Source organism: Eleutherodactylus coqui, chromosome 6 (genome assembly GCF_035609145.1).
Source record: "Eleutherodactylus coqui strain aEleCoq1 chromosome 6, aEleCoq1.hap1, whole genome shotgun sequence".
In the NCBI taxonomy this organism is placed as follows: Eukaryota; Metazoa; Chordata; class Amphibia; order Anura; family Eleutherodactylidae; genus Eleutherodactylus; species Eleutherodactylus coqui.
Window position 1 is genome coordinate 101145186 of NC_089842.1, and position 26126 is coordinate 101171311.

At 46.1% G+C, this 26126-nt stretch overlaps 1 protein-coding gene across 1 annotated transcript; it reads right to left on the bottom strand.

Annotated features, from left to right (window-relative positions):
* Positions 1-7194: 7194 nt before the first annotated feature.
* On the bottom strand, positions 7195-24529 carry LRRC47 (leucine rich repeat containing 47). Its single transcript, XM_066607290.1, has 7 exons — positions 23930-24529; positions 20906-21367; positions 17274-17390; positions 13969-14084; positions 10760-10862; positions 10297-10386; positions 7195-8255 (listed from the first exon to the last, which is right to left on the bottom strand). The coding sequence occupies exons 1-7, from the start codon at positions 24491-24493 to the stop codon at positions 8013-8015; spliced, it is 1695 nt and encodes a 564-aa protein (XP_066463387.1). The 5' UTR covers positions 24494-24529; the 3' UTR covers positions 7195-8012.
* Positions 24530-26126: the final 1597 nt, after the last annotated feature.

The following is a 26126-nucleotide window of genomic DNA, read 5'->3' on the forward strand; positions in this document are numbered from 1 at the left end:
AGTGTGATTCCTCACTCTATAGAAGGTTCTTCTACTGCTCAACTGTCCAATGATGACGCTCTTTGAACCACTTTGGATGGGCTGATGCATCTTTGAGAAAACTCGCTAAACACCAGCTACTAATGTATCAGGCGTTAGTAGAAAGTATGCCACGGAGAGTATCCAATGTCATTAGGGCTAAAGGAGCCCCACTAAGTATTATCAGATGTCAATAAATACTAGTTTTGATTGCTCAGGTGTCCAATTACTTTTAGTAGGACAGTGTATTACATACAGTACATTAGTAATAACAAATAGAAGTGAGGATCTGTTTTTATGCATCACAGCTTTCAAGATCTCTACTTGCTATCAATGAATGGAAACATTTTGGTTTAGATTTAGTCTGAAAACCTGTACAACCCTGACACGTTGCACTGCTAAATTTGTGATAGGTGTATGCAATCTGCAATCTACTGCGAGCTGAAGACTCCAGGCTGATGCACTTTACTTGCACTATACATTGTTGCAAACTATCCGGGTAGAAGATCTTGGTGCCGCTGCGGTCTTTAGTTTATAGCAGATTACCTTGACTAGATACACATTGTTCTAGGAATATTTTCTAGTACTGCTTATTTTAAGGGGTTTTGTGAAAGTACAAAATATGCCTGTGTTCTGCTAGAATCAGCGCCACTCTTGTACATAGGCTTTGTTTGGTATTCCAATAGCATGGCTGCAGAAGGCCTTTCAAGACCAAGGCCTACTGGGCTTTAAAGGAGTTATATAAGAACTCAACGAAATGGATAGGTTAATGTATCTATAGAGTGGAGAGGGAAGAAGGTGGAGTAGAGACTAACTCAACACTGTTTGCTCCTGTTAGACTTCTCTTTCAGCCTTAGGGCGAGCACCCACTGGCGTTTTTTTACCTGCGTTTTGCGTTTTTCCTGCACAGGCACAGAGATAACATGTGTTCCTGTCCACTGGCGTTTTTTTTGCGTTGCGTTTTTAACATAGGAACTGTCAGTTGAATATGTGTCCCTATTTTTCTCCTAATGCACCCATGAATGTCAATGGAAATTAACGGAAAAGCCGTGAAAACGCCGCGAAAAACGTATATATATACGGCGTCTCTCTCTGCAGGGGGAGGAGGCTGGAAGAGCCGAGAGCAGTGCTCTGAGCTTCCGCCCCCTCTCCACCTCCCTGCACTATTTGGGAGGCGGGACAGGGGTGAGACTAAGTGCTGGGAATTAGCTCCACACTCATCCCGCCTCTCCTCATTGAAAATAGTGCAGGGGGGTGGAGAGGAGGCAGAGAGGGGGCGGGAGCTCAGTTCCTGCTCCCGGCTCTTTCAGCCTCCTCCCCCTGCAGAGAGAGACGCCGTATATCGGTCGTCTGAATGCACCCTCACAGTAATGAGCAATGTGCATTAAGGCCCTTTTACTCGTTAAATCGAGCAGTTTGCGCAATAATTGTGCCGTGTAAACACATACAGTGAAAGGCCGATCAGTGATAAATCGCTAATCGGATTTCTCATGGAGACCATAAAATCATCGTTCATGTGCCTGTGTAAAAAAAGCAGTTCATCTATAAACGACAGCCTATTTACTGTGAATGGAGGCAGGCGAACCAAAAAGATCTCCATCCACTGAGTGATGATCACTATCTGTGTGAAAGCACAGGAGCGATCATCGCTAGGAGGGCTGTGCGGCGCTGAAGCAGTCGACAGTCGTCCTGTGTAAAAGTGGCCTTAGGCTCTGCTCCCGACTGTGGGCCCCACCGCCTCCAGTCTAGTGATTCAGTCGCCCATCCCAGGATGGGTTTCCACATGCTGCATGGATGGCAGTCATATTGATGAATTCCTGGACAACCCTTTTAAAGGGAACCTCTTATTGTCTGTAAGCCCCATAAACTATGCTATTAGAGCTCAATGGTGAAGGAACAGGGAGACCTTGGGGCTGTGCTGTGTCCCCAACAAGTTGGCACGAAATGTGACTCTTTTCAGAGGACTGTGTGCGCATGTGTCAAGTTCGTGGGGACACAGCGCTGCAACAGAGCTCCCGACTCCCCATTCCCTCACCTTCGAGCCCCATAACGTAGTTGAAGGGGCTCAAAGATGATGACATGTTCTCTTTAAAGTCCACAGCACGCCTCCACCTTTTGAAAAGCTACCTTCAAAGGATGAACATTTTTTTTTCCTTTAAATACAAATCGACCAAAAGATATAGTTTTAATTTTTTGGGACATAGAGGGAGATTTATTGTGTTACCAACACATGACGGGCTGGCATCTTTTCATTGTTTTATGTGTCATTACACACGTTCATGTTTAGAAAAAAAAGTTAGTGTGTAATGATGCGAGTGGGTTAGGGGGAAGGTTTTTTTTTCTGATTTCACAGGCTTTTGTATTTTTTTTTTTTACTCTTGTCTTTTTTTTATCTTCAGTCACTTTTTTTCTGTGGTTGTGATACTAATGTGTGTCATTCCAGCTTGCTGTTCCTCCAAACTGACTTTGAAGTCCCCAACATCATTGAGCCATCACGACCTTTATGGCAATAGCCCAAATTCAGGAAGGAAGCTTCCTATATTCATGGCCTATTGCAGAACAGAGCGCTCGTTTTGTGAGATCATGCTACCCAACATCCTCCATCATAAAAAGGGCCATATACATTAACATTGCTGAAGAGGTTTAAAGAGCCAGATTGGCGATGCAAGAGAGTTAAAGGTGTTGTCCAGCGCTGAAACGGTTTGTTTTTTTTTTCCAATAGGCCCCCCGTTCGGCGCGAGACAAACCCGATGCAGGGGTAAAAACAAAAAAAACGGATAGTACTTACCCGAATCCCCACGCTGCGGCGACTTCTTACTTACCTTGCTAAGATGGCCACCGGGATCTTCACCCACGGTGGACCGCAGGTCTTCTGTGCGTTCCATTGCCGATTCCAGCCTCCTGATTGGCTGGAATCGGCACACGTGACGGGGCGGAGCTACGAGGAGCAGCTCTCCAGCACGAGCGGCCCCATTCAGAAGGGAGAAGACCGGACTGCGCAAGCGCGTCTAATCGGGAGATTAGACGCTGAAATTAGACGGCACCATGGAGACGAGGACGCTAGCAACGGAACAGGTAAGTGAATAACTTCTGTATGGCTCATAATTAATGCACGATGTATATTACAAAGTGCATTAATATGGCCATACAGAAGTGTATACCCCCCACTTGCTTTCGCGGGACAACCCCTTTAAAGTGAATGGGGCTAGGCTGCAATACCTGAAAGGCTGTGGTCAAAAGTGACACTAAACGCAGACATGTCTTTCTCTTTCCATGCAAGTACCTCCAGCGGATCTTGTTTGTTATGTGTGATTCACAGTCAACAGCAAACAATAAAGGAAACCAATGTGGAAAGTCCACAGTGTCCTGACAGCCCATTCCCTGTACATACAGTTGTAAAGGGCTTATCAGAAGCCATGTACTATGTACAGAAGTCTATTCACATATTAACACCTTTCCTTTTATTACACGTCCAAGTCACGTCTGATCGCAGCCGTTATTACTTACGACAATAATTCAGGACCGCCAGTTGGTACTATATAAGAGCCGATAATGACTCATTCCCACAGGCGGATGCAACTTCAGTCTCTAAAAAGACACAGTTTCCACTGCGTCTGTGCGTTTTACATGTGTTTTTGCTGCCTTGGAAGCATTTTTTTTCTTTACGTTCGTGTTGCATCTGTTTTTGATGCAAGAATGTACAAGTGATGTAAGTTTTGTCACAACCCACAGCGAACAAGGATCATCACCCCCCCCCCCGATGCACATTGTTTGCTTTTCGTTTATGTACTTATTAGACTTTAATATGTAATTTTGGTCCAAGAATCTAGACTGAAATAGGACATGCTGCAATGTATCTTTACACACAGTCTGCATAAAGAATGCACATCTGGATACATCAATTTGATTCAATCGGTCCATTTGCAATCCATATCCAGCCAGTAAAAACATGGACTGACTAGTGACAGAAAATATATCCACATCAATAGGCCTTAACTGGTGGAGAAGGAAAAGGCCAGGGAGCTGCCTAAAGCCCTTTGAGGGTAGTTTAGGACTTCAACAACATAGACTTAATAAAATTCCTCTTTTTTTTTTTTTTTTAAGTCACAGATGTCAGTCTAATGATGAACCCAAAGAAGTATCCAGTTACTTGCAAAGGCCATCTGATGCTGAATGGGTTCAATGAGTGATGCCACCCCTTCTTTATAGTGCTATATCAGGGGTACAGTTTACAGCTGTTATCGTATGACATGTCTTAAAGGGGTTGTCCCGCGCCGAAACGGGGGTTTTTTTGTTTTTTTTTTTTTTAACCCCCCCCCCCCCCCCGTTCGGCGCGAGACAACCCCGATGCAGGGGTTAAAAAAACAACCCGCACAGCGCTTACCTGAATCCCGGCGGTCCGGCGTCTTCATACTTACCTGCTGAAGATGGCCGCCGGGATCCTCTGTCTCCGTGGACCGCAGGGCTTCTGTGCGGTCCATTGCCGATTCCAGCCTCCTGATTGGCTGGAATCGGCACGTGACGGGGCGGAGCTACACGGAGTCGGCATTCTACACGAGCGGCCCCATAGAAGACTGCAGAAGACCCGGACTGCGCAAGCGCGGCTAATTTGGCCATCGGAGGGCGAAAATTAGTCGGCTCCATGGGAACGAGGACGCCAGCAACGGAGCAGGTAAGTATAAAACTTTTTATAACTTCTGTATGGCTCATAATTAATGCACAATGTACATTACAAAGTGCATTATTATGGCCATACAGAAGTGTATAGACCCACTTGCTGCCGCGGGACAACCCCTTTAAAGTGATTGTATGAGATTCAGAAAATATACCCGCTTTTGCCACAGAAACAGGGCCACTTTTGTTTTTGGTTGTGTCTTGTAGTGCAGTTTGGCTATGTTAACTGAACGGGGCAAACAAGCACCTTTAAGCTAGCTATAATGTAATAGATTTGGCTGACAGTTGTTTCCCCATAAGTGTGCTGGCACCAGATTATTGCAAAAATTGCTAATGCACTTGTATCCCACGCTAAACTGAATGCATTATGACCACAGTAAGAATACTCCAAAAATCAAAATCTGCATGAAAAGGAACCAACCACACCGTTGGATTTTGGCTCAGTTTTACATATGGAACAGAAAAGTGCGTCTCAGCCTAGCCATGGGTCTCTTGACCAAAACTCGAGCATCACTGTTTTGGTCGAGGCGGGATACTTCCACATTCTGTAAGTAAAACGGAGGCGAAATAGGACAGTGACGGGAATGGATAGCACCTGTTCAGAAACCACTACTTTGTGCATGCAGTGTTAAAGCATAAACTTTCAGATAACTTTTCAGAATAGTCCTATAAGTGTACATGAAGAACACCACACTTTAGGCTTGAAGCATATGATCATATTTTCAGTGCATGTGCTGCCAGAGTCCACAATAGACTAGGCTCAAGCCAGCATGTGGAATCATAGTACTCAGTGTGCCAAATCAGAGCAGTAAAGACAAGGATAGAGAGGGGTGAGTACAGCATGCACTATTCTCATACAATCTGGAGCTGAGACTGAACTATTTAAGTCCGTGAAGATGCAGAAAGTGGGAAACAGAAAAAAACCCAGTCGCACATGCATGCCATCTACGTGTTGTCCGTAGACCTCTATGGCCTGCAGCTATAATCTTATCTTTCCATGTAAAGGATTTTATCCAGTATATTCAGAGCGAGTGATCACTAGAGGAGAGTGGAGAAAAGGGTCTTTTAGATCAAGAATGGCATTTTTTCCCTCTAAGATATATTACAAAGTTTTTGCATTTGTTTGCGAAGTTCATTTATGTGGAAAAAATAAATAAAAGTTTAGTTACTGTTTAATTTATAGGGTACGGAGGGAACTACTCCATCCTCTACAACACACCATAGTGATGCATGCTTCTACTAGACACACTTAAGAAATCAGTAGTAGTCATTCTCACTCTGCAGGTTTCTAAGATCCCTCTAGTAACGGTCCGAGATGGCTGTGACGATCGCTAGAAGGTAAACACTTCCACCTCGCCTTATAATAAACAGCTCTTGGAGATAAGAGAACACGAGGCATGTAATGTATTGGAGACAAAACATATTCTGCTGCCAAGTCTCGCTGTGTCCTATGGAGCGCTCAGGAAGAACCAGTCTTGCACAATCTTGTGCCAGTAACTGCTATTGCCAAATGCCCAGACCTTTGTTACAGCTAGAAGTCAACAGGTCCGGTATGCTGCTGGCCACATAACATACCAGGAAATATTACATTACAGTAAGGTAAGACCTACTGAACTGAATTTTCATGTAGGCTGGGGTAGCAGATGCTGATTGTTCGTTTTCAGTGTCCCCACCCACACTGTCTTTTAGGGTATATTCACGTGAGCCACATCAAAAAACACACCATTTCGTGTGGACTTTGGTGTGGCATTCACCCCCTCATTCGAGCAGGTGGAATCCGCCCCAAAAACCTGCTGCAGATATAATTTCCACTCCGCTATTTTTTTCCCCACAGTATGGACAAGATTTTCAAAATCTCATCCACTATGCCGCTACTGTAAACGTTGAGGATTTTCCATGCATAAAGTCTTGTGGACGGACTAGAAGGGCAACAATTAAAGGCTGCATAGACTTGTCTTTGCCAAGGCCAATATAGACCACAGATTGTGAGAAGGGGAACACAGGAATTAGACATAGGCAGCCAAAGCTGCTCCCCTTTCAATTGTATAGTGCGTGTTCCCATTTGTGAAACAACTCTAGATTATGATATGGCTCAAGGAATGAGGAGATAACCTGAAGTTCACTTAGGATACTTGCACACAGTATTTAAGCACATTTCTCCAGATCTTACACTGAAGTGTATAGGAGGTTAGGAAATGACTGAAAATAAGATGGTTTTTGAGGGACGAGGTAGTGTATGGGGTTTACTGCAGGTTTATCCATTGACTTTCAATGGTGAAAAATGAAGTTTTTCATGTGTTGCTCCACCGCACTGTTTTCCAAAGAAACATTTGCCTTGGACAGCCCCCTTTTTTTAAAAAAAATAATTAAAATAATAAAAACACACTATGAAAAGAAAACCCCAAATACTTACCCATTTTTGCACCACAACTCACTGTAGCACAAGTCCCACAACCTATGCCAGTAGTCAAATGTCTTGGATGATTTTTAGGTTCACATAAAAAAAGTTAATTGCCGCTTTATTTTTGACAAACACACACCAAGAAAAATAGAAAAGTACAAATAAAAAAACAAAAAAACAACTGAAAATCTGTGAAGCCAGTCTTCATTTACTTCGCAATGTCTCTCAAAAGCATTTCTCCTCATCCCAGGATGGCACATAACCAACAATGGTTGGAAGGAGGTGGCTGGAGCCTAGAACACACCTGTGCAGCATGGAGAGGCAGTCTACTGTACAGCAGAGTACTTCCTGTGACCACTTCTGTACACTAAGGCCACTCTAACATGTGTTCAGTAAAACGCCACTCAGAACTGCAGCATTGTACTGCGATTTCGAGTGGCAGTATTACAAATGCCGAGTTCGAGTGCAGGTCTGAGTGTTCCCATTAAAATCAATGGGAGCATTGTACTGTGGTTAGCACTCATGGTAAAAAGCAGTGTGAAAAGAGTGGTCTTAGGCTGCTGCTAGGCAATCTGAATCTACAGGGGAAGATACAGGAGGAGGAATAAACAGGCTCTATAATAACTAGATTATGCATACGTAGGTACTGTAGTGGAGTTAACACAAATGCAAAAAAGTAAAGCAAACGTACCTAATAAATATTTAATAGTGAAAAGATGCTCCTAATAAGGATGGTGTCACATCTGCGTTCAGGGTTCCCCTTACCTGCTACATTCAAGCAGCAGGAAAGGGGAACCCCCGCGGCCGAACGGTGCCGTCTTAGGACCGAACCTAACAACACAGGACAAACCCCATTGGCTATAATGAGGTCAGCTCGCTTTCTGCTCAGCTTTTAGCCAAAAGAAAAAAGCGCTGCACCCTAACGCACAACTATGAAAGATGAAGCACTCAGGTTCAGGTCGGTTTTTGAAGGGTACAAAACTTTGAGGTTCCCATCTGCATCAGCCACCCGCACCTGCTCCAGTACAAGCTGGGAGCTGCCCTCCGATTCTAGAGTCGGACCGGTCACCGGCTGTTGGGCGTCACCTCCATCAGCTTCTGTGTCTGAAGTGACCTCTTCCTCTTTGTTCTCCAGGGTGAATTTATTCAGTTCTGCCATTTTCTGGGGAGGGAGAAAGACACCAATGTTATTAGGGTTGTTTGAGATGAGAAAACTACAGCTGATATCTTCCAGAAATAGTACCCCTTTTGTCCACAGGCTGCGTCGGAGTATGCAGCTCAGCCCCACTTCAATACTAGCATAGCCTATGGACATAGCCTATGGACAAGGGTGGCTCAATTTCTGGAATCTGTGCTGCCAAAATCCAATACGTTGTAGGAGACCACTGCTCATACTGAACTTCCTGGTTTATGACATGACTAGTCAGTGAAACCCAACACAATCTGAGGAATAAGGGAGAAGGAGTATGCAAACCAGGGTCATGGAAAGTGGGTGACAACCACTTTAGACATTGTAATGGTGACCATTAGTGGCGGTCAACCAACATCTTGTACAAGGAACTCTAAACTTTGTAACACTACAATGGCCAAATATACTTGTAAAAGACACCTGCCCCATCTAATGCTCCCAGGGCAGATCCTGGCACCGACAATAACACATTAACTACACCACTGCTGGCGTTTACTACAGCTCTACTGACTAGAGTACAGAAGTTCTATCCTGGAACCTGCACAATAAAAGCCAAAGGTGTTCCACTGATGGCGCCACGTGATTGTGTATATCAGAAGAGATGGAATTACACTCCTTGTGCACTCTGTGTACCATTTCCATCAAAGACAGGGCACATCTAAAAAGAACATCTTCAGGGGAACACATTGTACAGAGAAACAGATCCGTGCAAATTAAAGAGAGATGAAAACAAAGAACAGATCAATTTTCACCGTGATCCACTTTAGACTGAGAATAAAAAAAAAAAGGTGGAGGCTGTTCTGCATATGTATATTACAGTATGCGGATCAGCCTCCAACATCCATCATAAGAGATCAGAAATGAATAGTCTTATTATATAAATGTATGTAATCTCAATACACATAGATTTACAGAATTACTACAAATGATCTTCCTGATGTTTACTTTCACATTTACATTTAATTTGTTTTTAAAAATAGCTATCAAAATCATCATGAAAGTTAATTTTTATGTAGTTCAAAGGAATCTACAATACACTTTCCCACCCAAAATAAAAAAAAGAGCTGGGCAGGTAAAAAAATGGATTGGAAAGGGTTAAAAGGGGTTTTGCAAAGAGTTATTTCCTATTCAAAGAATATGGGGTAACAATGATCGATGGGGGTATGACCACTGAGATCTCAAAAACAGGGGTCCTGAAGGTCCCCACGTGGACGAAGGATGTAGACATGTGCTGCTGTTCCATTCATTTTAATGACAGCAACAGAAATTGCAGAGTACAAGCACATGGCACACTCCAAAGAGGTCATTGAAATGGATGGAGCAGCGGTGTACATGTAGGTCCTCTAGTCCATTCATCTGAGGCCATTTGGGTCACACATTCTTGGGAGGGTGGGAATTCCAGCTATCAGGCCACACAGATCCTAAAATTATCCCCTATCCTGTTAGTAGAGAATAACTTCAATCTTGGTACAACCATCCTAGAGGGGCTGCCCGCTTTTTACAGTTTTTATTTCGTTAGAGAATTGGAGATCCTAAAACTTTTTTCCATGAGCAGAATTTTAAACACATGTATATCTTTTATATGGACACACAGTAGAATGGTATAGCCCATGGCTGAACTGTGCACAGTAATGGACGTCAGTCATGTGACTCACCAAACAGGTCATGTGACCCCTGGTGTTCAACTCACATTGACCAGGTATCCAGCAGGTGAATAGTAGATTACCGATGACCAGAACTCATACAGTATTACTACCTGCAGCGCCATCATGTCTGTGGAGAAGTATTTTTCTCCAGTCTCCTCTGAATGTTGGCTTTTTAATAAAGCAGGCAACCCCTTTAAAAGACTTTTGTGCACCTTTGTAGTTCCAATTACAGTATGAAGGCCCAATAGACGACAACAGCTTAAAAAGGACACGTCTTTTCTTTAAAAAATAAATAAAATTCAAAAATATCAGATAACACCAGAGAGAAAAAATAGGCAACACAAGAAGAGAAAAAGAGCAGGACTCACAGCAATCAGGGCATCCATGATGTCCTTACAGATCTGCAAGCTGCTGGAACTGGTCACCTCAAGCAGAAGGTCCTGGGTGGATTTATAGATCTGGAAAATATTTGAAGTTACTCAACAGTACAAAAGTAGTTCAAATAAGGAAGATGGAACAGTACCTCTGCAGCGCCACCTACGGTAGGGCAGCATTCCTTCAAATCAATGTCCGACTGTTTATACAGGTCTATATCATAATGATTGGAAATGAAAAACCGAGCCGGAATCCATACACAGACAGCTGTTTCAGGGTTTTGCCCCTCAGTGTGCAGTAGAATCCTGGCTTGGCTTGTGAGTGGCCTATGATGTGGGTTGGTGGGGGCTGTACACCAGTATGACAGGTATACCAGGAGATGAGTGGGCAAACTGTATAAAATGGTTAATGTATGAATTTTCTAAGGAAAAGGTTTAGAATGACCCAACCCCTTACCTTGGTCTTGTCACTGTTTGTGATTGGTGGGAAGGAGATGACTGCATTTTCGGAATCTACCAAACATGGGTAGTTTTCTTTGCCATCCAATAAATGAAGGTATCTGGAGAACAGAGGTTACAATTCAATATCACCACTTTTTTTTTTTAATATAAACAGTTAAAAAAAAAAATAAAAATAATCCAGCACCTAGAAGTTGTCGTTTGCTGCAAAACTCAGTCTGCAGTTACATCTCAGGCAGATATACAAATGATTAGATGAATGGCCTTACCACCCGAGGCCCTAAAAAGGTTTCCCTCCTTGGCCTATAAAAGGCTCTAAGAGGCTCCTTGCGTGTTCTTACGCTTGTATAGAGCTTGTTGACCACTAGACGCCTCTACGACGCAGAGAAGAGATTTCACCCCATTACCAGAGTCAGAGAGGGGCGCATTATTGAGATGTGAGAAGCTGGAGGGTCGTATCAACTGCCATCTGGGCTGTTCTGACCAGACTTTTAGGAAGTGTTGGGACCAGTGGATTGATAAGGGCGCGCGCACGCACACATACAAATCCGCAATTGAATTGCGAATCGCTCACTTCCAAAGAGATCAATGGAGCCCATCCACGTGGAATCCGCAGTAAAATGGAGCGTGCTGCGATTTCTTTTCCACACGTGGCATCTGCAAATCCACAGGGTAATTGAAGTGCGGACACCCCATGCTTCCGTATGGGTGGCTTGAGCTATAGATTGTCCGCAATTCAAATCCGCCCGTGGACATTGGGCCTAATAGAAGTGAATGGTACCGTTCAGGGGTTCCGTTACAGTGCCGTTTCTTGGCAGCTGCAACAGAACCCCCCTGCATAATCCTAGTGTAAATGCTGTGGAATCACTCCTCAATCACCTGAACAGTAATATACGTCTATCATACAAGGTACGAGCAGCCCGCTCTCGTTCCTGACCAAGTGCTTGCTTTGGATCTTATAATTTTTGCGTTTATTTCTATTCTTCATGCCTTTTAAATGCAAACTGGTTGCTACGGAGACGCTGTCTGACAACCATATCTGCAATAGTGTAGTCATAGGAACCAGACCATCCCAGATTAGCACTGAGCTGATATTTGAGAAGGCGAGAAGTGTCTTGGCAGCCGTCACATCCTGTCTATTAAAAAAAAAAAAAAAAAAAAAGAAATGTTAATTGCACCGGGTCTGGCACTACTGCCCCTGAGGCGCCAGCACAGGAGAGGAGCGAATCACTGGGTAAGGAAGCGGTGCCATACCATCAGCTTTTTTCGGATGCATTTGAAATGTTCGACACTTCTAATCCATAGACAGGACACTCTGGCGCACACAATGGCAGCAGCGCCCTACTTGAGGGTTGGGTAACCAGTAAAGATGCTGGAATGCAGCAGTCTGTGACGTCTTGTACCAGGAATCTAGTCCTTGAGAACACTAGAGGATTATGTAACCGGCCACACCGGGACACCTGCACCATTCACAGAGGACATGTCCTTACTAAGTGGCCGATTCACAGAAGTTCTCAGGTGGGTGACGCCTGTAGCAGCCTGGAGGGCCCGGCTTCTCTGCAGTGTCCAACTGCACACATCCGTTATTCACTGCCATTACTGCAGCATTTTGAACGCCGATTTCAACAGGGCTTCAGAGACACGCGCTCGATCGTGGCGCTGGACAGTACTTTCCGGCGCTGCGATTTTCAAGCGCCGTCGGCTCTATTTTTCCACACCTCATCACCCATCAAAATGATGGTGGTACACTACAACATGCCGTCGGCCGCAGGAACCTGCAGCCGAAAATGAAAGTAAAATCGCAGCAAAGCTCTGCGACCGAAATCGCGGCATTCTGCCAACAGTATGTGTGGTCAAGACAATTCTACCCATAGCAACCAATCACAGCACAGCTTTTATTTTACCTCAGGAGTATAAGAAATGAAAGCTGTGCTGTGATTCTTTTAGGTAGCTTTCATAACAGTGTGGTGGCGGGCTCCCCCGTACAATAACCGCCATGCCATCATCTAAGCCCACACAAGTGACGTGCAGCCACCTCTCTCAAACACACAGGCCAACATTATAAAATGGGCACCTTTCCACCGATTATCTGCTGAGGCTCTACAGTGAACTGGCAACATTTTGATTTAACATATTCCAAACTTAAACCCAGTGACATCTTTGTTCGTTCTCGAACATATATAATCGTGAAGATGAGCGCCGCGCTGCGCGAGGACAGAGAACGGGGCTGCCAGCGAGCCTTCCTGGAATGTCCGGCTACTAGTATCAGATATTTGCAGTTTTGTTGGCGTTTGTATTGTCTTTGTTTAGGATTTTTGATCCATGGTGAGTTAACCCCTTAAGGACCAAGCACAGCAAATTTACAGCGCTTGGTCCTGAGCTTTGATCCCAGCCGATGTACCAGTGAATGAGAACGACTGAATGATCGGTATTTAACCCATACGATTAATGAAGAAGCCAATGATTATTTTTATTCCTGCATAAAATGAATGAAACGTGAACAACTGATAGTTCGTCGTTGGCTGCATTTACACGGAATGCTTATCTTTCCTTTTGGCTTATTTGAGCAATCATCGTTCCATATAAAAGGGCCTTTACATAGTCAATTAGTGATGGAATAAAATAAAAAATAAATCTTATTAGTTTAGCGCTAACTTATTCCACAGCGTTTCCAGGTAATTTATTACCCCCCACCAAGCTGGGTACTCATTTTACAGACCTCAGAAGGATGGAAGGCTGAGTCAACCTTGAGCCGACTGTCTGAACCAAGCGGGGATTGAACTTGCAACCTTCAGGTTGTGAGCGAGAGCTTAGGACTGCCTTCTGCCGTCTTAGCACTCTACGCCATGTGCACAGTATTCTGTTGTAATGTCCTGCACTGACCAACAGGGGCAGCAGTGATGCGGTATCGGGGTCTTCACTGCTACCCCTTACAACAAAATTTCAGGAAGTAATCTTACTGTGCGGCCAAGATAAATGGCAGAGGATTTAATACATGAAGGACACTGTAAATGGAGGGGATTAGAAGCACAAGAAAACTGCTGCGGTTTAGTTCCAGGTTCAATGAAGATGCATGTCTGGCTACAAGGGAGCGCCTACGGCTGTGGGAAGAAGCATTAGTCCGGTCTCCTCTTCCTGTGGGGTTTGTGTGCAACGAATGGGAGATCAGACAAGAGCAGGACTAGTGTCCCAAACACAGGCACTAACTTGTGAAGTCCCGAAACGTTCTGCCGCTTCTTCTGCTTCCTCTGCTCCTCCGCCTCGAGCTGCAGCTGCCGGACGAGCTCCTTGGCGTTTATTTCTTTGCGGTTCAACGGTACAATCTGTCATATAAAACCACATAGAACTAATAAGACCAGATGATATGTAATAGCCGGTAGCGGAGATGGCACAATGACCTTCAGAGGTATAGTATGGCAACAGCTGGAGAGGCCACCAGTACATTGTCATTCAGACCTCCAAGAAAGCTGGGTGATACGTGAGCCTTCATGGAAGCCATATTAGTTTTCACCCGGTTTTCCCAGAAGCAGATCATTAAGAACCCGCTTCCCGTTAAGTCTGACTACGTGCATCTGATGACAAGGACTAAGCCAGACGAATGTCTAATGTGTTTTCACTCTGCTTGTTAAATATTAACTACCAGGCCTGTGGATTAGGGCCACACAATGCAGGATTAGCAGCAAATCATTAAACGGCATACAAACCGGGCACTTCAGGTTCCGCATGAGTGGCATGGTTAAGAGGCATGCAGGTATGGGAGCCGCAGTCCAAACACTGAGTTCCGGAAATAGGTAAGGTTCACACTTTATGATGCTACAGTAATGTATCAAAGGCCGTGTGGGCCTACAGTCATAGCGCCCCCAGCAGTACCAACTAGTGTCATGGCATTCCAACATAACGCCCTCATAAATGCCACCCATAGGGAACAGCCTTAGTGCCCTCATCAGTACCATTTCCTAGTCCCCTCCACCACAGATAACTATCAGAGTTCCTCCATAAACATCACGGCACAGTATACTCGCCCAAATCCAGTACTCCCGATACTGACCCAATGAAATGGAGAAAGTCACAGGCAACATACCACCCTGCACGTATCTCCATGACCAGGTTGCTATTGATTGCCCATAATATGCACAATGCAAGACGCGAGGATCAAGAGGGTATCGTTTCTCCTTAAGGAAGGTGTGTGAGGAGACTTATTTCCCATGCTCCTCTGGGAAATAAGAAAAATGAGAGCTTGAACAATACCTCTACAGTGCCACCTATTGGAAGGCAGCATTCCTGCAAGTCAATGTCAGACTTAAAATAAGCCTTACAACAATGACATACTTAAAGGGGTTGTCCCGCGGCAGCAAGTGGGTCTATACACTTCTGTATGGCCATATTAATGCACTTTGTAATGTACATTGTGCATTAATTATGAGCCATACAGAAGTTATAAGAAGTTTTTCACTTACCTGTTCCGTTGCTATCGTCCTCGTTCCCATGGAGCCGACTAATTTTCGCTGTCTAATGACCAAATTAGCCGCGCTTGCGCAGTCCGGGTCTTCTTCGTTTCTCAATGGGGCTCCGTGTAGCTCCGCCCTGTCACGTACCGATTCCAGCCAATCAGGAGGCTGGAATCGGCAATGGACCGCACAGAAGCCCTGCGGTCCACCGAGGGAGAGGATCCCGGCGGCCATCTTCAGCAGGTAAGTAAGAAGTCACCGGAGCGCGGGGATTCAGGTAAGCACTCTCCGGTGCTCTTTTTTAACCCCTGCATCGGGGTTGTCTCGCGCAGTGTATCTGCAAATGAATGGAGCTGCAGCCCAAATCAGCTCTTTGTGACTGCTGGAGATGGACAGGTCAAGGATCACTGTGGGCAATCCCTTTAGGCTGGACCAAACTTGGGTTTTGCGTTTTGCCCAGCTGCTTCACCTCCACCTGTATACCATATAGTGTGCCTTTGTGAGAGTCTTGCCTTCCCAAGCACAACTCAATCAGGTGAGTGACATCTTGCCTCCCTCTACCTCTCCTGAAGGTACCTTTACAAGGGACGACTATCAGCCAAATGATCACTCGAAGAAGTGAATTCAAATGATAGTCATTCAATGTAAACATGACCAAGAACATGGTGACCAGCGATGAGTAGTTAGTCATTTCAGCTTACCAAACAAAACAAAAATTGTCACTGGGTAATTGTAAGTTGTCTGGTATTAACCCTTTGCAATCCAATTTTGGATTCATGGTTTTCTAGGGGGCTCTCTCTTTCTGCCATTATACAATGGCGCCATCTGCTGGCTAGAGCCAGTACTGCGGTATGGGATATGCTACTGCAGTGACCGTGATCATGGGTATTTGACCAATTTATGAAATCGAGATCCCCTCTAAAAAACAATATCTCGGCTAACTACTAACAAACAAACAAACCACTGCCCTTCCTACATTACAATGACTTTCCTGAGTGACTGTAGAAGCACCTGTAGCCTGCAGATCACTACACATGATGGCAACTAATCTCCCCTTTTGTTTTTGAACTTTTGTAGGGGGATTACTACCTGATAACCCCCTTAAGAAAAGATTATTGTAGGACCCCTGCATGCCCCGTCCAGGACAACGAGATCTTCCTTTATGTTCTGCGACTAGTCGCGGACGGGTTTATTCCCCCAGGAGAAATTCTGCGAAGTCCTGAATGGTTTCCACAACACCTGCTTTGAGAGACGGCAGGACAAGATTGGTTTTACCCCTGATGAGTGACAGTCGGGGTAAGGCTTGTCTCGCCAATCAAGCCACCTTGTAATTGCATCTCCTGGAAGCTCCTGTTACTGCGGTCAGCTACTTAACCCCTCATATATGAGACGCTGCCAGTGATGGTAGTCTGTAAAACTAATTGTAAGAGGTCCCGTCACCTATCCCCACGGGTCTGCTTCCAGAAATACATGTATTCCCCATGGAACAATGATAGAGGAGCTTTCCTTACAACTCTGTGTTCCTCTGTTATTACTCCTGAAAATGTATGAATAAGTTTATAAGTAGGCTTTTCCTTCCCCCTCTATCAATAGGGTGGATCCCAAAACAGTCTGTGTGTAGGGGCATGCCCCATTTACAAAAGGAACCACATGATCTTGCCAAGTGTTTGACATATTTACAGGAGGATTAACAGGGGGCTGGCACAACGCAGAGTGAATAAGTAAAGAAGCTCCTCACTATTGTACATTTAATAGAAAACCCCTTAAACCTGAACGCCTAACCTCCCCCTTAACAGCGCAATTCTTGTAATATTAGAACAGCCCATTGACAAGTGCATAAGGTTGATCATCAATACCAGACATAACCCATAAACAAAAGTGGCGCTGTTTCTAGAAAGTCATGCAACCGCTTTAACCCTCATTGAGATTGGAGATCCCCGAAATACATGCTGAGACTTCTAGTTCCACAACAGGGAAAGTCACAGACTGTCCAAGACTGCATTAAAGCGACGGGCACGGAGTAAGAGCCATTATCTATTGCACTCCACATGAATGTAAACTCACCGTGAACTCTTTTGGTGGTCTGGCATCATACAATAAGGGACCCTTCACCCGCTGCAGGTCGTGGGTGGCAATGGTTGCCAATGTCCTTTTATCACACAGGTCTTCGTGGAGCTTGGTCTAAGAAATTGAAATGTAATACTGGGAATATTAAAATCTGAGGGTCATGGCTGCACGCGAAACGTCTGCTGTACCCTGGCATCAATACCAATACAAGTGTCGCGTGATAATCGTCCTGCTTAAGGAGCAGCTAATATCAGTCTGGCATACATCGCGCCGGCATATATTTTTTCAGTTGTCGCAACCACGCTCACATCCAATGAATACTTAAATAACTGTCGTGTGCTGCCATCAAGTGGCCAACCTGCTACATAACAGGTGTAAAAAAGAAAAAAAAAAAAAGATAGCATATTCTACCTTTTGACTATTTTTAAACAAGGAAAAAAATAAGTAAATAAGAAAAATAAAAGGTATATAAAAAAAAGGCTATAAAGTCCCTGTGTGATATAGTCCACAACTTGAAGCCCAGGTGCATCAACTGTATACTTAGAGAGTAACTACACTTCTCAGAAACTTTTGACATGTCAGAGAAACAGTTTGTCAATCCCACTGCTGAGACCCCCGCTGATCACTAGAAAAAGGGGGCTGCAGCACTAACCCAAGTGACATTTCCCCGGCTGTCTTTCCGGCAGCAGAAGATGGCCTGAAAGATTTATAGAAGTGCCATAGATATCTATGTGGCTGTCTTCATTAGCCAAGAGGAAGAACTGAAAAGCGGCGAAGACAGCTGGAAAAAGGAAAGCACTCGGGTGAAAGCTGCAGCTCCCTCTTTCTAGCGATCAGCGGGGGTCTCAGTAGCAGAACCCCCCACTGTTCAAAACTTTTGACATGTTTCTTGGATGTGGTAAAAATTTCTGAAAAGTGTACTTACTCTTTAATGAATGGGTAGACCATTAAAAAAAAAAAAGCATTCTGCCCAGTTACAGAGAGAACCATGGGACCAGTCATCTTATCTTCAAAGAACTGCTGAAAATGGTGCCAAATTTGAACGCAGCGTTTTGTGAGAACGGCGTAGGGCGTCCGACACGCTAGAGGTTTTTTTGGTCTGTGCAGTCTGTTAAAAAAAAAGGGGGGGGGGGGTGAATGGACTACACATGGACAGTATACAGACCCATATTATTCTATGGTGCATCACACACTACAGTTTTGTTACATAGACACTGACTGCACAGAGAAACTGTTTCACGGATGAGACTCGCCCATTCAAGTCAATGAGGAGAGAAAAAAAAAATATGGATAGTACACGGAAGCCATCCCTGTGCCTTGCGCATCAGGAAGTCAGAGAAGAGGTGCAGCCATCTTTATTTCTCCAGGACCAGAGGGTTACTTAACTCCTTCACTACCTTAGTATGATACATTAACAGGGGTATTTCAGGGAGAACACCATTGATGACCTATCCTCAGGATAGCGCACATAAAGATGTACGTGGCAGCATAGGTGGTGTGCTCAAGTCCAAACGTATACTTTATTCTCCATAACGTGTAGCGATGTTCCGACCCCTAAGGGGCTTTTTCAAGCGTTGCTTTATCTGAAACCGTGATTTGGGTTCCATGCTGGCCATGCATTAGCATCGCCTCGCCATGTACGGCTTTCAGGTTGTGCTGCTGGCACACTTTTCTTTTTTGCGATCCTCAGGACAGATCATCAATAGTTGATCGGCTGGGGTCTGTCACTTGGGACACGACTAATCAGCTGATTGTGAGCTGATGACTACACAGTCAGCAGGTGAACAATCAGCTGATCGGTCAGCGTCCCGAGTGACAGACCCCAGCCGACCAACTATTGATGGTCTATCCTGAGGCTAGTATTTTCCCTGGAAAACCCCTTTAACATTTAATATCAATTAATAAGAGACACTTAATATTTTCTGTTGTGTTATTTAGCAACATTTGTAAAAATCCCATTGAGGCCTTTTTTCTGTAACAGCCACTTATTAGGAAACCAATATGGCTGCCGTCACAGGCCCAACTGAGGTTCAACTCATCCAACTTTCCAGAAGTCCTTGAAATTAGGGATTCTGGAAGAGCTGAGTGAAACTCTGGGAGGGTTCTAATAGTTATGATACCCGTCTCCAGCTTTTCCAAAAAGATCTACAGGTTAGAAATATGTACACATGAGTGTGCCATGCCTAGTGCAGGGCCCAAGGAGTGCAGCATGACCCATGGGTGCAAAGACCAGAGAGACGACTTCATGCATCAGGTTAGGCATAATACAATGCACCTCATTTATCAAAGCTGAGCTCTTAGGGTATGTTCACATGGCAGAATTCACCGCAGTGAAAAAAAAAACAAAAACTGCAACTTTTTGCAGATCTGTGGTTTTTGGCACAGATCTGCATGCAGAGTTTGCCCTGTCAATTGCAAAATCCACGCGCACATTTCTGACACGGAAAAACGTATCTGCCCATCGACAGGGCAAATTCTGCATGCGGATCCACATGAATAGCTGTGTAAAAAACAAAAAACGTAGATTTTAGAGTCGGACATAACCTGGAATTTTTCTATGGTGAGTTCCGCCTTGTTAACATACCCATACGCGTCCTTCGCACGGGCGGGTCAGACTCCACATGCAGTATTCCCGCAGTGGAGTTTGACCCGGTGCTCCCCGCGTACCTGGCCTGTGTCTTCTGTGAGCGCTGCGGATGTGCCCACCGGCACTCCACCGCGCATGCGCACTGCAGAAAAGCCGCAAGACGGACAGCTTCCATTGACTTCAATGGAAGCCGTCTGTACGTAGCTTGCACAGAATCGCAGCATGACGAGATTTCTTTCCCGCGAGCGGAAAATTGCAATCAATTTCCGCTCGTGGAGATGAAATTGCGTTTTGCCATTGAATGCTATGGGGCAGTATTTGCTACAGAGTCCAGAGGCAGATGCCCACAGCAGCACAGCGTGTCACATGACGCTGCGGCGCGTCACGCGGGACCCAGGACGCCGGATCCGCAGGTAAGTATGGGGTCTCTGGGGGGGGGGCGCCGTGACGGGCTCCGTCACAGCCGGCCTAAACACAAATTCCGTGACGGGCTCCGCGGAATTTCCGCGCCGGAGCCCGTCACAGCCGGCCTAAACACAACCCTCCAATCCTGGACAAACAAAGATGGCTGCAGCAGCTTCTCCGACTACCTGAGTATGCATCATTAGTCTAAGACACTGCATGCTGCTGACTGGCTCCTATGAGCAGTGATGAACAACAACAGCATGCAGGGTCTGAGACCAATGATGCATACTACCACACAGTCTACACCAGCTGTTGCAGCCATCCTTGTGGGTCCAAGACCGGAGGGTCATTTTAAGTATTAACATAATGCTACACTGTGACTTTGGCAGCGACTAACAACTGCAGTGTAGCCCTGTGACCTGGCAGACTCATACACGGTCCTGCAACCTGCAGATCAGAGAAGTTTGACAAGGTTGGATATTTTGTGATCCGCAGGTTGCAGATCCTTGTGAGTTGTAACACAACCTCATTGACTTCTAGCAGATGGCAGGCTACACTGCAACCTTGGCCACACAGTCAGTCACCATATGGCCTGAAGCAGTCTGGACCTCTTCATCTCAGAGGACTCTGGACTTACCTGTGCTGCTAAAAAGCGCTTCAAGGCATTCCCAGGCCTCAGGCTCATCCCTCTGACCACACAGCACACAATATATGGCCGCACATCCTTCACGCTGGCACTGACGGTGACTGTGAGGGCTGCGGGGTTCTCCGATATGTGAAGGATCCTCAGCATCATCTTACTGACATCTTCCACTTCCTCCTCCTCTCCATCACTCTCCTTCTTCTGTTTCCTCTGCTTCTTCTTCTTGTCCTTCACATCCTCTTTCACTGCGTTCTCCGTCTTGGACTTCCCTTTGCCGCCCCCCCGGCCCCCGACCCTCAGATACTCCAGGATGGACTTTGTCTGGCAGCTGTTCACCATCTTCTCCAGACGTTTGTCTTTCAGTTTGTTGCCCTTGAAGTTGATCTCCTTCAGCTTGGTACAATCGGCCAGTTCAGGCGGGATCTCCGTCAGCTGGTTGTTGGAGAGGTCCAGGCTCTAGCAAAGATGAAAGTTGGGAAAGTTTAATCACTGCATCGTCGTGTTATCCTGCTTGCTGTCAGGGACTGGAAACATTATATCCAGGTGCTGAGATTCCCTCCTGACTAGTCCTGCACACACAGCGGCAGTTTGTTACAATGCATCAGCATAAGGCTCGAGTCACGCATGTAGTGCCGGCCCATAGACCTTGGCCAACTTTGTGCTTCTGCTGTGTGTGACCAACACTGATACGTTGTAACAAACTGTAGCTGTGAGAGAAGGACTAGGTCAAATAATTCTCTGCAATTATTTTATTTTTGGATTTAACCCTTTCCAATCCACAGTCTGAAGACATTATGATTTAAGGCTGTATAGCTCTGATGTTGGAAGGCATCCGTTGGGGTTCTCTTACTGTATATTGCCAGCCTCTCTGCTGTCGGAGCCTATCCAACGTGTCACCTCATGCAGTACTGGCTTTAGCCAGCATATAGCGCAGTTGTAAAACGGGAGAAAAAGAGTAAGCCCTCTAGGAAAACCAGGATACAAATTGGATTGAAGAGGGTTAATTTTTGTAGCATTCAATGTGCAAAATAAATCACGTGACACCACTATTCCCCGTCAGCACGAGTCTGGAGGTACCAAGTTTATACAGTTTTTGTACACAAACTTTTTTGTCTTCTTAAGGGCTCAAGCAGACGGCAGGGTCGGATCTAGCTGCGAGAATTCTCACAGTGGGATGCGAGCCATGCCCCTGCAGTGACCCCCACGGCTCACCTCTTCTGCTCTGCTATGTGCCGCCCGCCGCCCAGCAGGCACATGCGCAGAGCCGGCGTCAGCTGTGACATTTCTGTGAGGGCCTCTGCGAGGCTCGAACAGAAATAAGACATGCTGCGATTTGTGTACTCCGCGGCTGTCTACATAGGATTACATAAACTAATGCAATCCTATGGCAGCGTGCAAAGGCGGAAATTCTGCGGGAAATCTCGCTGCGGTATTTCCACCCGTATGCATTCACCGAGGCTGCGGTCACACAAGGCGTAAATCCCACGGAATGACCGCAGCGAGACCGCACGGAAATTCCACGAGATTTCCGCAGCAGAAAGGCAGACTTAAAAAGCAGTTCGGAGCAGCTTAGCCGCCCAAACTCCGCTATGACCATCTCTCCCCATAGAGAGGAGACGGCCGCAATGGAAACGGCAATACAGTTGACATACCGCGGCTCTGAATTCCGCGTGGCGTGTCAGTTTCAGTGTGGCTTGGCCAGAACGGCTTCTCCGCAGCGTGTGGACGAGACTTTTGCAGATCTCGTTCTCTTTGCTGGTTAGGCTCGGGTTGAAGGTTGCCAGCAGAAGTTCTGTGCATAAAGTCGGCACTGAAGTTTTGTGGCAATGCCGCCCCGTGTGAACCAGCCTTAGAGATACGATTGTGTTGCTGCATTCCAAGAGCCATAACATTTTAATTTTTCTGAGCTCAATGGGGGCTTGTTTTTTGCAGGATGTCTTCATTTATCCAATTTTTGGGAATATATAACATTTTGATTGGTTTTTATTCTTAAGGCAAGACTAACATAAATCGGCAATTCTAGCATGTTTATCTTTATTTCTTGTACGATTAGGTCAGTACCATTTATAAGACGACCCCCGACTTTTTGTCTTATACACCGGGAACACAGTAAAAAAAAAAAAAAATAGAATACTCCCCTCCGGCGGCGCTGCTGCAGGCCGTCACTCCCCCGTGCACGCTGGCAGAGCATTGCTTTCTGCAAGCAGGGCTTGAATGCCCCGCCTCCAGAAAGCTAATGTTCTGATTGGCTAACTTAGTCTGGCGTTAGCCAATCACAGCCATTCAACGACATCATGAATCCTCTCATTCTCCTAACACACCATTATACTTCAGTATAGCAGTCCAGTCTGAGCCTCACAGGCCACCGTATCTGGCAGGCATGGATGCTATATCGAAGCCTCTGGGTGCCATAGCAACCTATCAAGAGCCCACGATGACATCGCGGGGGGCCGATGGGTGACGGCAGAAGGCCGCTCCCTCTGTCTGCTTTGTGCATGCCGCGGGTGCACTAGCGTGTAAAGGGTTAAACCCTGGGGATCGGAGGTTTATTTGGTTCCCGATGCTGGAGTAAGGGCCCAGCTGTCATCTGACAGCGCTGCAGAACAAAACTCCCATCAAAAGCCGTACAGGCGGCCGTTAGGAGGCTACAACCCTCTTATGGGAGATGATTATCGCGTAAACGAGGTTATTTTTCCAGGATTGTCACGCCAGTGAGCGCGAACGATTGGTATTTAACCCTAACGAGTCAGCATGATTTTCCTGCTTGCATGAAGTTAACGAGAGGCGAATGAGTCCATCGGCCTCGTTTACACTGAATGATCAGCGTGCAGATTCCAACGATCTGGCGATTCCAACTTGTATAAAGGGTCTAACATTGATTTGCAGTAATGCTGCCCTCCAATAGGTGGCGCTGCAGAGGTGTTGCTCCACCACCCTTATTTGCATACAGACCCACTTCTCGCACAACCCCCGTTCTTTTACGTCCCCAGCAGCAGCACAACAGCGGGGTTTCCGTACCTTGAGCGCCGCCAGGTGGCCGACCTCCGCGCCCAGCTCCTGGATGAGGTTGTCGGCGGCGGAGATGTTGGCGAGCAGCGCCAGCCGGGGGCTCATCAGGCCGGGGGGCAGGCGGCTCAGCAGGTTCCGGGACAGGCTGAGCCCCGCCAGCTTGCTGCAGCGCTCCAGCCCCGCCGGAAGCTCCCGCAGCCGGTTCCAGCTGACATTGAGCGTGCACAGCTCGGGCAGCTCACTCAGCTCCGCCGGCAGCTCCTCCAGCTCGTTCCCCGACACGTCCAGCACTCGGAGGGCGCGCAGCTGCTGCAGGCTCCGGGGGAGGCTCCGCAGCCGGTTCCGGCACAGGATGAGGCTCTGCAGGTGGCACAGGCGGCCCAGCTCGGGCGGGAGCTCCCGCAGCTCCGAGCAGCCGCTCACCTCCAGGTAGTTGAGGAGGGTGAGGGAGAAGAGCGCGGCCGGTAGCTGCCCATCACTCTGCCGCAGCCGCTCGTCCACCGCCTGCAGCACCAGCTCCCGCCGCTTCTCCTTCTCCGCCCGCTCCACCTCCGGCCACTGCGCGGCCATCATGTCTAACCATAATACACGTGCACGCACGGAACTACAGCGGAGCCAATCAGATAGAGAGATGTCATCACCTATCAAGTAATACGACCAATGAGAGAGCTGGACGTCATTCTCCAGGAAGTAGCACGTCCAATCAAAGCGATGGACGTCAATTACAGCCCGCGAGCTAGACGTCTTTCACCAATCAGGGAACAACGTGACGTCATGAAACAGTTCAATACTGTATTCAGACGCCAGAGGTCGCAATAGAGCCGCAGACTGCAGGCCATGAATGTAAGAACATCCTCCTTTACTTCTTAACCTCTTAGTGACCAGCCTATAATTTGTGCCTTAACCCTTTCCAATCCACTGTCTGACGTCTAAAGACATTCTGATTGAAGCCTGTACAGCTCCAATGTCGGAAGACGTCCGGCAGGGTATTCTTACTGTAGATTACTGGCCGCTCTGTTGTCTGGAGGTCTCTCCGGCATGTCACATATTGCAGTACTGGCTCTAGCCAGCAGATGGCGCCATTGTATAATGCCAGAAAGAGAAAGCCCCCTAGAAAACCCTGAATCCAAAATTGGATTGCAAAGGGTTAAAGGGATTTTCCTAGTTATTACTTTTATATAGTTTTGGGCTTTCTCATGCCAAAAACTATATAAGAGAAGTATACTTACCGCAGCGCCGGACTACCGTTTCAACAGTCCAGCACCGCGGCATCTGACAGGTAAGTCTCCCGGCCAGCAGGTGTAGTGATGACTCGTAAACCCTCTACTTGGGCTTCTAATGTAGAATGTTCTATTGTGAATAAAATACGGTTATATTTCCAAATGATCGCATTCTTTTCTACTTTCCATTTATATACATTTTACACAGCATCCCAACTATTTGATGTAGAATATGCCTATATTTTGGAACCGTACGCGGACCGGTGAGCGCTGCGAAAACATGAACGTTTTAACATCAAAATAACTTCTAGGCAACCCGTACGACGACAGTGTCATTGTGAAGAAGAAGCACCAATGTACCACGCAAGAGCCTGACCTCGGTGTGACGTTATTGGGTGATGTAATAGCACCGCCATCTTGAGGTACTAAAATTGCTCTGTAGCTCCAAACGTGTGTTATCGTGGCGTGTGAGGTGTCGTTTGATTCGTCTCAGTGAGCTGTGCAAGTATACAGTGAAAAAAAACAATTAGTGAACACTTGAGAAAATTGTGGCGCAAAGAAGTGCAAAAAATGTATCTTTTTTGCAAATTATTGTGACAGATGGCTAATAAATGGCTTCAAAATGATCAAAAAAGCAATCAAAGGATAGAGCGGCTCATGAGGCTTACAAAAAGTCTAAAATCACTTATGCTGAATGTTAAAAGTCTTATCGGGAGAGTCTCAAAGTTAAGGCGGCCGCGTGTCGTGAGGTGAGTTCTGCGCTACTAGAGTCCCCGCTGAGCACATCTAGTGTAGGGGTGTTTCCGGAGTTGGAAAATGATTTGGAACTGATGGATGTGGATACTAATCACCCTGGTGATGATGAAGACGCTCCGCTGCAGTTACCACGAACATAGAAGAGAAGCGGCCATTACAGATTAGTCTTGGGTTGTGTGTATATTCATCCCAATGCCTTCATCTCTGATTTGTAGAATAGGAGAAAAAAA

Coding starts and splice junctions, on each gene's coding strand:
- LRRC47 (XM_066607290.1), bottom strand. CDS start 24,493: ATGATGGCCGCGCAGTGGCCGGAGGTGGAGCGGGCGGAGAAGGAGAAG. Junction 17,391..20,905: donor AGCGCTTTTTAGCAGCACAG/GTAAGTCCAGAG, acceptor TCAATTTCTTAG/ACCAAGCTCCACGAAGACCT. Junction 8,256..10,296: donor TCATGGATGCCCTGATTGCT/GTGAGTCCTGCT, acceptor CTCCCTCCCCAG/AAAATGGCAGAACTGAATAA.